This window comes from Ambystoma mexicanum, chromosome 4q (genome assembly GCF_040938575.1).
Source record: "Ambystoma mexicanum isolate Mex_15411 chromosome 4q, UKY_AmexF1_1, whole genome shotgun sequence".
Taxonomy (NCBI): Eukaryota; Metazoa; Chordata; class Amphibia; order Caudata; family Ambystomatidae; genus Ambystoma; species Ambystoma mexicanum.
In genome coordinates, this window is record NC_090928.1 from 187,016,537 (window position 1) to 187,028,588 (window position 12,052).

The 12,052-nt window shown below is 43.5% G+C and overlaps 1 protein-coding gene across 1 annotated transcript in view; it reads right to left on the reverse strand.

Annotated features, from left to right (window-relative positions):
* The window catches only part of LOC138467576 (chitin synthase chs-2-like), a 282,914-nt gene that overhangs the window by 237,186 nt on the left and 33,676 nt on the right, over positions 1-12,052 (reverse strand). Inside the window, exon 2 of the mRNA XM_069607709.1 lies at positions 9,845-9,986. Coding sequence (XP_069463810.1) covers positions 9,845-9,986 — 142 coding nt within the window. The remainder of the gene's footprint in view (positions 1-9,844; positions 9,987-12,052) is intronic.

Here is a 12,052-nt window from a genome sequence, read left to right on the forward strand (position 1 = left end):
GAGCTGAACTCAAGGTGGTGCCCATTTAAGGTTCCAGGTTGCAGAACAGATTTGAAACCTGTATTGCAAAATCTGAGGACCTGGTTGATGAATGGACTGCTGCACCTGGCAATATATTCAAAGTTAACCCTGTTTTTCAAAGGTAGCATGCAGATCTGGGGAGGTGCATTCTCTATGGCCCAATGTAATCAGGGTTCTATCAGGGTTCTAGGTCAGAGACAAATGAATGACTAGTAATCCAGGAAGTTGCAATTGAAGGCAGCCCCTAATTGAAACCTGTGGGTAAAAGAACAAAAGTTCAACATCTGAAAAAGGATCATTGAAAAAATACACATGACACAGCTGGAGCCCACTAGCCTGATACCCTCTGTTCAAATGGAAGACACCTTGGGCGTAATCCACATACATGTGAATAAAAAAGCCCATGTGCATGGAATGTGTTGACCTTTTGTAGTGATGAAACAGGCAGTGGTTCAGTAAAAATCCACGAGGAACCCCGACAGTGATGGCCTCATTACGACCCAGGCATTAAGGGTTAACGCCGTCGTTAACCCTTAACGCCTGATTCCAATTTTAACGGCTGCTTTTAGCAGCCGTTAAAATCCATGGCGCTAACCCGCCATGATGCTAATTACGCCACCGTAATTTACGGTGGCGTAATTAGCGCCTTCCCCACTCCCATCATGCCCTATGGGGCAAAAATGGGAATGGGGAAGGGAAAATCGGAAATGGGGATTTACCGCCCCACTCACCTTGGAATGGGGCGGTAAATCCGCCATCCACCATGGTGTAAACTTAGTTTACAATATGGTGGTAAAGTTGGCGTACTTACCGCCTGGGTCGTAATGACCCCCACTGAATCGGACAGGAGCAAAGATACTGTTTGTGTATGGCTACGCAGGAACGCTGCCAACCAAGCCAATGCCCTACTTGGAAACCCAAGCAAAATAGGTGACCTAGGAGTCTCTAGAAGTAGCTTCTATAACAATGGTATCAAGACTACCATTCTGATTCAGACCCATACAACATCAGTTTGGAATGATGCATTGATAATGGTACAAACACCTGGGACAACCAAAGAGCATTCCTCCTCCAAAGAATAAGGAGGACATGGTTCATGTGCAGTGATTTTGGGTTGGGGATAAGCCAGCATTTCTAGTTGGGCTTCTGAAATTCTAGCAAAATAGAACAGATAAGAAGTTACATCTGTAGTAGCGAGAGGGATAGTGGTCTGAGGATCACCTATGGGATCTAACAGAGACATACATGATTGAATGTCAATAATTTCCCACAAAAAACAGGACAAAACCATCATGTATTTACCTTAAAGGAAAAATGTAACAAGAAAGTGAAGAATAATTCCCAAAAGATATGGGAATAAGAAGCTATGCTAAATGGGAAATGTCTGTTCTTATATGGTAAACAACTTTTACTTGTTATCATAGTTTTTTCCTCAGGAACGTTCCACTTGGTGGATACATTTCCATTTCTTACCCTAATTTTGATATACCAGGCTTTGGATTTGTGGATATTAGATTTAGGGCATGAACTCTTAATTGGAGCATGTTCCGTCACAGTCTTTGAAAATTTGGTATAGAATAAGTCTAAAAACATTGAGACCGATGTATTTCACTGACTAACATTGAAGCCTTACTAGCAGGAGTAACCTGAAGCTGTGAGTCCAAGCTTTAGAATAAAATGTAAGGCCATTTGTTTTAGTATAATAGATGGTGGATAGTTGAGCTTGAGTAAGCTTTTTTTATCCAGCTCCAAGATAAAGGGACTTGTGTCATGATCATAGCAGGGATAAAACTGTTTGACACCAACCGGTAGGATACACGGACAAGAAAAGATACAATGCAACATATTCATGCCCGTGTGATTTGTTTGATTAACCAATCGCAAAATGTCCATATCAGCCATGACATGTAGAAACTGTTTAGCACAAGCATGGTCTGAAAGAGGTTGAACCAATAATATGATCCCCGCACAAGAACTAGGTCAAAACAACTCGGTAAAGTTTTTGCCATATAATCAGGGAAACGTCAAATGAATCCTGGGTTGGGTCTAGCGGAAGTGGACGATAATGAAAAGATCAATAGAAAAAGTAGCAGTAAAGAGGCGCTTAACATGGAGCATGCCCCCCTCTGAGATAGTAAAATGTGTTGAGCTTAAACATTCTTTGTATATAAGAGCGACCTTTCCCCTTCCCTTCGAGGTCCAGCTTTACATGAGTTCACAAGGTTGGTGATGCAGACGGTAGTAATTCAAATCTTAATGAGTGGTAAAGTGGGCTCGCAAAGGATTGTGACTCAGACTCTGGTATGTATGGTAGCATGTGTACTCTTCTCAATTGGATAATCTAAGAGACCTCGGCATATTTCTATGTTAGCTGCAATCTTCCTTGTATTGTGAAACTCAACACTTTTTGCCCATTAAGTGAGCCAACAGCTGGCTGATTAGAACTGCTGAAATTCCTGCTCTCTCTCTGCTCATCCATACACTCCAACACCAAGGCACAAGAAAGGGAAACCTGTCCCACAAAGCCCATACAAGAACTTGTCTAAAAATATCTATTCAAGATAATCCACCACACTGACGACATCCTATGAAACGAATGCCAGCAGACAAACATAGAAACAAGAACAATATGAAAATTAAGCTGGAATTAGATCTGCTGGGAGGCTCACCCACCACAAATGGGCCATAGCGAGCAAACCGGCTGAGGGACTGACACCCAAATCTCTGGGAGCCACGACAATGACAAGTCCATAACTACCATCATAGCATCTAACCAAAGGGTGTTCAAAACAGATCCTTTAACACTAGCAATGCCAGTAAATAAGTTAAAGTATCCACATGCCTTTCTAAGGATAAAGTAAACAAAAATAGCAAATCAAGGAAAATAATCTCGAACAATGGGGCCAGTTGAAGAGTCATATTATGGTGGCAAATCTGGTGGAGACAACACAAGCAAGGACACTCACGAGAGTATTAACACAGACTGAAAGAGCAAGAACAGAAGCTTCCAATATGCATCAGTCACCATGACTGATTTGTTCAGGCAAAATGGCAGTGTTTACATTTGTGAAGTCCACTAGTGGTCAGAGCAGCCTTCAAATTATAGATTCAAGCATGAAGCCTTCTATTCAGCTCCTTCTGGATTGTAACATATATTATCTTGATCTGACAGTGTAATCTAATCAAAGTCAGCTTGAATCTATTGAGGAATGGGGAAGAGCGCAGCCCAGCAAATTTGTATTGGAAAATTGAGAAGTGGCGCGGATCAAATTGGAGCACCGAATCGCACCAGCTCACCCGAATTATGGGCATTGATGGCCAAGCCAGAGCTCTCTTCCAATGACTGAAGGCATCTGCCTGCAGAGTTATGGAAAAGGACAAATGGCCTTTTGACCCCGCAGAATTGGACTATGTATCAGGATCTGGGCCCCACACTACCACATTTAACCCAACCACCTTACCAATCCCCCGTCCAAAATGCTGCTGTCAATTTTAACCAAATTTTAACTGCTGCCATGCTATTAAGAAACAGCATATGTCCAGACAAGAATGTCTTCCTTCAGTAGAGGTGGGAATGGGAAAGGTACACAGGCACCCACCTGCTAGGCCTGATAGCAATCGTTCAAATCTGTAAGCAGTGCAGAGGACAGAGAAGAGCTAGTGGATCAAGAGTCAGGCTCAGAAGGCTTTTAATCAGAATTGATTTAACAGCTTCAAAGAAGGGAGCGAAAAGCACATGTGAGGGGTATTATTCAATTGCTTTAGGTATAAAATATGGCCATCCAGTCATGTTACCGAACACTTTTTATTCGAGGCATTTTTTACCGAAAAATGTTTACCAAAAAAATGCCAAATCATGTTTTTATATATATATATATATATGGGAGGAGTAAGGGGATAAAACAGGTGGGGAGGGGGCTGGGTGGGTTAACAACACGGGGAAACGGGTGGCTTGAGGGGGTGAGCGCCCCAAATAAAAAAACAATAAAAAAATCAGTATTTTTACAGCAAAATTGTTTCTGTAAAAAATGCCTCAAAGAAAAGATTTTCGGTGTAATCACATAGAACCATAATATGACCAAGCCGATGACCGATTTATGTGACTTTGGAGGCATATCTCTTGTTGTCCTTTCACTTACCTTGGGGAAAACGAACTGAAAAGGAGACTAGTGAGAATCCCTGCCAAGACAGTTCTGACATTGCAAGAGCTGGTGGGGGAAGCTAAATCAGTCCTGAACCAAGCGCCGAATAGAGACAACCGAACAGAAAAGAAACAGAGGCAATTTGATAATATATGGGGTGATTGCACGTTTGGGGACATCAGCTCCGTTAATGCTGCCAAATGGAATTACTTATAGCACACACAGTAAGTATATGGTTACTTGATTCCAATTCATGAAAACCCTTCAATTATTTCCTGTTTTTGAGTTTCTTTGGACTCCATGATGAAATGCCATATTACCACGCAGTACTGCTTTATGGTGGCGGAAATTTACGCCACACTAAAACAGGCTAATGAAGGATTTCAGTAACACAACTCGTACTTTGGTGGATCTGTGATATGATGCGATATGATATGGCATTTATAACGCGCTGATACACAAGTGTTTCAGGGCACGACGCAGCAAGGGAGGGGGAACAGAGGGAAGACAGAGACAACGATCCTACTAGGCCAGGTGTCATTCATATTGTGCAAGTGCAGGGGATGGGGGAAGGGGAAAGTGCGGGTGGGAGGGGACATTGCAGTACATGGGAAAATAGAATAAATCAAACAATAAGAGTAGTACGGCCAGCTGGTGGAAAGTGCAAGGGTAAGTGCAGGCATCAAGTGTCAAGTGCTGGTGTGTGATTGTAGGGATACAGAAAACAGTCCCAAAGTGTGGGGGTTGCCAAGGAGGAAGTGCAGGTGTGCAACTGGCGGGAGAGTGTACCTGGGGCTGAGATCAGAGTGTGGACAGGTAACCAGTGAAGTTCCAGCCAGGAATTCAGCAGGGGAGAGGAGAGGAGAGAGCAGAAGCAAAAAGGAAGGTTTTGATGTTATTCCGGAACCGGATATGGTCCTCCTCAAGTTTTGGGAGGCTATTCCAGAGGGAGGCCCCAGCCGAAGAAAGAGATCTACCACCAACTTGTTGCTTGGAGAAGCGACTGACCCTGAGGGAGTTGTAGGAGGTGGAGTGAAGAGCTTGAGAAGGAAGATATTTAAGAAGAGAGAGTTGAAGGCATTGAGGCCCCAGAGGGCTTGTGGACAATGCAGAGGGTTTTGAACTTAATCCTTGCGGCCACTGGGAGCCAGTGCAGAGTTTTCAGTCCTGGAGAGATACGGTCCCTGGGCTTGAGGCCAAGGACAAGTCTTGCAGTCCTGTTCTGGAAGAGTTGCAGAGGGCGGAGAGTAGAAGCAGGCAGCTTTAGAAAGAGGCTGTTGCAATAGTCCAGCCTAGAGAGAACCAGAGCTCTGGAACAGTGAGCTTCTGGGGAAGGAGCGGAAAAGAAGAAAACCTCTGAGGAGGTGCAGCTGGTAGTGTGACTACTTAGAGACATAGGATATATGAGGAGAGAAATAGAGAGTGGAGTCAAAGATGACCCCAAGGTTTTTAGCCTCGCAGGTGGGAGCAGGAAGAAGGCCAAGAGAAGCTGGCCAGAGAGTGACAGGAAAGGAGGGAGAGGGTATGCCGATGAGGAGAATCTCAGTCTTACTGGCATTAAGGCACAGATCATTGGAGGCACACCACTCCTGGATAGCAGACAGACAGTCAGGGATGAGAGAAGGAGAAGAGGTGGCTGAAGGTACCCTGAAAATGAGCTATGTATCATCCGCATAGCACTGAAAGTTGGAGCAGAGAGCGGCAATGCAGTGGGCAAGAAGTGCCAGGTATTGGTTGAAAAGCCAGGGAGAGAGGTTAGACCCCTCGGGGACACCACAGGTAGAGATAGAAATAGAGGAGAGGAAGGACCCAAGTTGGACCTGGGAGGGTCCATCAGAGAGAAGTCAGCCATGCCAGGGCCTGACCGGTGATACCCAGGTTTTCACAGAGACGGTTGAGCAGAATGGCATGGTTGACCGTATCAAAGGCAGAAGAGAGATCAATTAAGATGAGTATACAGGGGGTATCAGAATCGAGGTTGGAGAGCAGGTCTTCACAGATGTTCAGAAGGCCAGTTTCTGTGCTTCTGTCAGCTCTGAAGCCAGATTGATGGTCATGAAGACAAACAACAGATTCAATGTGAAGATTAAGCTAGGAGATTTCCAGGAATTTGCCCAGGAAAGGAATGATGGAAATTGTTCGATAGTTAACCCGGCAGGATGGGTTGGCAGAGGGTTTCTTAAGAAGAGGGTTCACAAGGGAGTGCTTCAGGGGGGATGGAAAGACTTCAGTGTTGAAGGAGTGGTTGCAGAAGTCGGCCAGAGCAGGAGCCAGGGAGTCAATGAGGTCCTTGATGGTTTTGGAGGAACAGGGACTAACCTGTTTTGATGAGACTTTCATAGAGCGGACTTGTCTGGAAACCTCATCTGGGGAGAACAGGGTAAAGGCAGAGAAGGAGGGAGGAGAGGTGACTGAAGAAGGGCCAGAGGAAGAGTAGGGAGTAGAGGGGGTATGAGGAGAGGAAGAGAGAGAAAGGACAGGATCTCCTGGGTTTTAGAGATGAAATGAGAAGCCACGGCCTGAAAAGGGACAGGAGCGGTAGAGACTGCAGGATTGTCCAGTTCCTTTCAGATTTTAAAGAGTTTGGCCAAGTAGTTAGATGCTGCAGAGATGCTGGCTTGGATGTGAGCTCTCTTCTTGGTGCAGACTGAGAGCCGGTATTGCCTTTGGAGAAGTCGGCACGCTAGTTTGTCAGAGGATGTACCAGAAGCATGCAATTTCCACTCAGCCATCCTGCACTTGCGTTTGAGGGTGACGGGGTCTGGGTCGTACCCGGAATTGCACTTGGCTTTGTGCCTCAGGCGGATCCTCATGACAGGGGCAAGAACATCGATAGTATCAGATGTAGCAGAGTGGAGCATGGAAAGGGCTGTGTCAGGGTGTGAGTCAGTCAAAGGGGTCCAGGGGTGAGAAAGTGGCCGCGCAAGCCTCAACTGATAAACGCTTCATGGGTCGGATAACCGAGAAGGTGGGTGGCAAAGCTGGATTTGGCTTGTCCTGGGGGGACTGGGGATGAAACCTGCTGTACCCAGAAATGCTGCATGTTTTCACCACTAGCCCCAAACTTGTATTCACCACCTTAGTAGTGAATCAACGTGACAAAATAAACTAAATTCCTTGAAAATAAGACACATGGCATAGACGACAGGAAACAACGCTCCAAATTAAACTTTTTTGGAATTCCTACAGGGAAAAAATGATTGACACAAGGGAATTCATGAAATATTTACTTAAAGGTTTGATTGAATTGCAGACTTTAGATTTTGGGAAAGAGATGACACCACATGTTGTTAATATAGAATGTAACTATGGACCTAAATTAGAACATCGCCAAATGAGTGTGTTTTTTGGGATTTTCCTCCTAAAAGAAACAGTGGCATCTTCCACCCAACCATGTTTTCACAAAGGCATGATCCTTATTCCAATAAAAGATATAAGCAGAGAGATGGCCGCTTAATCAATAGATATGTATCATTTTTGCCTGTATCAAGTGATCTTTTTTCAACAAAAAAGCAGTCAACTTAAAAGCTATGCTGAAGGGGGAACTGTATTTCTGTCCTTCCATCAAGGTTCGGAATAACTGAGACAATGGGCCTCATTACGACCCTGGCGGCCGCGGTATAACCGGTGCCGGTAAGGAACCAGCACCGTTCATACAGGGCTGCCACATTACGAGTTTGCTTGCGGGTGGCAGTATGCACGTCTGGTCTCGCCAGACATGCATACCTGCACCCGCGAGCAGACTGAGGTGCTAACAGCGGACCCGTGATTAACGGGTCAGTTGTTAGCATCCTCCCCATTCCAATTGAGCACTATGGGGGGTTCAAATGGGAATGGGGACGTACCGGGTCTGGGTCGCGAAAATGGGAATTACTGGGCCTGCAAAAGTCAGAATGGCCCGGTAATTCCCTTTTTTCGGGACCCAGACACGTGTTTGGAAGTAACCATGCCGGTAATGATGGCATGGCTACCTCCAAACTCGGAATGAGGCCCAATGAAATCAAATGAAAGTTACTGACTTAGCTTAAGACTGAATCGCAGCAAGGCCACTGGGGCAAATATATTCCCAAATGTTCACAGACACGGGGTGGGCGTCATGTTCATTTGATGAAATAAGCGTTAGGAAGACTGCTAGAGCCAGCATGGAACTCTTTTTTTGATAGTTTTGCAGAATATTGTATTGAGTTTCATAGAAATTAAGAGTAGAAAGTAAGAAGCTGGCAGGAGACCTGCCCCCGCGCTGCAATGGCACAGCGACAAATGTAAGGCAGCGTCCTGGGGTGGGATAAGAGGGGCAGTCAATGGTCAGGCATGGCTGGGCAGCAGGGGGTCAGTGTGGATAGGGAGAGGGAGCAGGGGCATGCCAAAAAGAGAAATGAACAAACTGAATTCAACTGCAGGGCATAATATGAAGGCAGGGTGCTGTAGAGTAGAAGGCTGGGAAACATCAAAGGGGGCAAACAAATGACTCCAGGATCTACCAAACAGGACAGGTTGTCACGCCAGGTCCTTCTTAGCTGAACATCATGTTGAAGAAGTGCAGATTATAATTCTTGCCTTCTAATGTTAAAAGGTGAGATGCTTCCAGGAAAGATAAAAAAAAGGAACTGATACATTAAAGCAGCAGCATTCACACCTTGTTTGTACAGGAAATGCACAGCACAACTGCTATCGAAATCACAACAAATTTTAGTCCAAATATTTTGATATCTACCACCCAATTGGTACAAGTTAAAGTCATGGAAATTTTGCCATTGTGTTTTTCAATAATGTTAGTCACGTGATCTAAAGAAAAGAGGATAGTGATGGGCACGACCATAGAGCTAGTGCATTGTGGAACAAGTCAAGGTGGGTTGTGCTTGTGTACATGTATAGCTGATGCGGGTGTTTGCAGACTAATCCCTTACATTGTCCAATGGAGTCTGCGAGCTGTGGCTCTTCACGTGGTTTTGACTACCATGCCCATGAGCACGCACAATTGACTATGCTGTCTGGAGCTTATAGGAGTTGTAGCCCAAGACATATGAAGATCCAACATTTGCTAACTGTTGTCATAGCCTGTGCCATAGAAAACTTAGGGGTATTTTATTGTAGTAAAACATACTGAGGCTAATACACTTTAGGGAAACATACGACATATTTGATGAATAATGGAATGCTACTACAACAAATGATGTATGAGCTGAATATCGTCGGTAATTGACCGTAGGACCATAGAGATAAACATGAAGGCACACTGATTTTCTGATCCACCTATTCACTACACATGGATCAATAACAGTGTGGTATCTGATGCTCATGCAATCCAATCAATATATTGCATATATGCCCCATGTGGCTAGAGGTTTAATCCAGGAAAATGGCCAGCCAACATCCATCCTGGATCTTTAAGATCATTGTATTCAAGGCAACTGTAGAAGAAGGCATGTACCACTGATGTGTGGCAGGATTTACTGTTGCAATGAGGTTCGCGTCCCCAGTGTTCCACATGGAATGTGGATATCCAAGTGCTTAGCCTGCAAGCATCTCTGCTGCCCCCACCTCTCTTGTCTGCTGTTAAAGGTTCAATTTTGAGTGATCGGAGGCATGCATCACAAAGTGGTTTCATTTGGGATGCACAACATTGTAGGACTGAAGCTTCGTACACTTTGAATTTAACTGTAAAATGAATCACGACTTACCTTACTAAAAAATCCAAATGCGCACACCAGTACTCCGAGGAGGGCGCAGATGAGGTAGTTGAGGCAAAGAGGAAACCGCTGGCTTTTCTCCTCTTCATTGTCGACTGGAATCTGCAGAAATGGGTCCCAGGTTCTTCTGAATCTGTTTTTACAAATCACAAATTCTGTGTCAGGAAACTTCCAGCAACTTCTTTATTTTTTAGATATTTTTATTTGTTTTAATTGATTTAGTTGACATAGGTCAACTTTACAACATTTACAAACGTTTACATTAACAATAAAACGAATCATAATTTTAAAAATTCATAATTCAACATAATTCTCATTTATACAATTAAAATGAATTAATTCTCAAATGATAAAAAGAAAACACAATATATTCCATTACAATTTAACATTGTAATAATTGATATTGAACATTCTAGTCACTTGCTGACGTCAACCTAAGTTTTTTGTAGCTTCAAGGTTTGCAGGAAGCCAATGGCTCCAAGTCTCAATTGCGTCAAATGTCCACAATGAATCATTAACCACAAATGTTCCAGCGTAAGTAGTCGATATCCTTCTGTGACAAATATTTCTCTCTTACATCAAGTAAGGCAGGACACTCAACAACAGATGTCTAAGAGTTTCTTTTTGTGAGATGACCTTGCAAAATCGACAAACATTCTCTATTTGAGGTATTAGATTACGTCTTGCAATGACATCTTTTGTAGGCCATATGTTAAATCGCAGCCTCATGAAATCCACTCTATGTGCAACAGAAGGATATTTTATTATATATAGTTCAGGTGAGCTATATTTTTTTCCCCTGAAATAGATTTTCAATAAAGTCGCGATAAATCTTACATTTTTGCAATAGTCCTTATCCAATCACCTTGAAAAAAAATTTTTTGGCTCTGACAGGATTTTGTATTAGAACAAGCAAGGTTAGATATGCCTTTGCTAACGTTTGAACTACCCGCCGACGCCATATAGAAATGGTCTCATCTCTTGAGGAAAATATGTAATTGGCCAGCACACCTATCACCGTGGTTTCTCGAAATGCCATGATACACTTTCTGAACAGAGCTGTTACCTGCCATAGGTACCATGTGCAAAGCGAGATCAATCCCAGCTCATTTCTTATCCACACTATAGGTCTGCAACTTGGTAAATGTACGATGCGCCGCCAATATTTCGCTTCTAATAATGACCGCATTTTTCCCGATAATATGGGCTTGGTTTCGGAAGCATATAATAACTTTATTTAAAGTTTACAAAATCCTTCCAAAAGTATGAATTTGGCATTTAGCAAATAGAGTGTACTATCAGTATAGACACTATAACAAAGGAGAATAGCAATCGCAACATAGTGGCACACTTTCATCACAAAACATCACTGGGCTTGTGTTACATAAAATTTGTAAAGGTGTACTTGAAGTTTGCGCCACATATTTACTCGGAAAAATAAATACCCATTGCAAAAATGGACTTTTATGGGTCAATTATTGAAGGTAGTGCAAATACCACAATGTAAGTGCTCTTGACTGGGGCAAAGTTTGTGTAGTACAGGACTGTTTAGACAGTTTAGGATTCCTGTTTGTTTGGTTGAAGTTACTTCCGAATACATACCTTTTTAAAACGTTGTTATTTTTATACATCACATTTTTGGATCATAATTTACAGGCAGAATACTGCTTGCAAATCACAGTAAAACAAAGAAATGTTTTGATACGTTGTTTTGCAAGGAAGTGCCAACCAGGGCTCAAAATAAGCCTCCAAAAGTCAGCATTACTTAGGTCCTCATTACGAGGTAAAAGAAATGTGGTCGTCACCATACTGCATGTTGTTACTGATTATGATCTGACACCACACCTGGAGGAAAAAGGGAAAAAATGGCCGCTGTGGAAGGGAAAACGAAGTCTGGTCTCCCTTTCCATGGCGGCCATTGAAAATGATAAAAAAGTAAACAAACAAAATGTCCACCATGGAAAGGAAGAAGGGACTATATGTAGTCCCTTCTCCCTTTCCATGGTGGCCATTCAAAAAATAGGGAAAAGGTCAACACAAAAATGGCTGCCATGGAATGGAGAGAGTCCCTTCTTCCTTTCCATGGCAACCTGTTGCAGATCAGGAGCGGCCTCGCTGGGGACAGAAGTGTTCCCAGCGCATCTGCTCCCAAAATGGATAGAAAAGAAGTTAAGTGGGGGTGGAGGGCGGGGAGGGAAA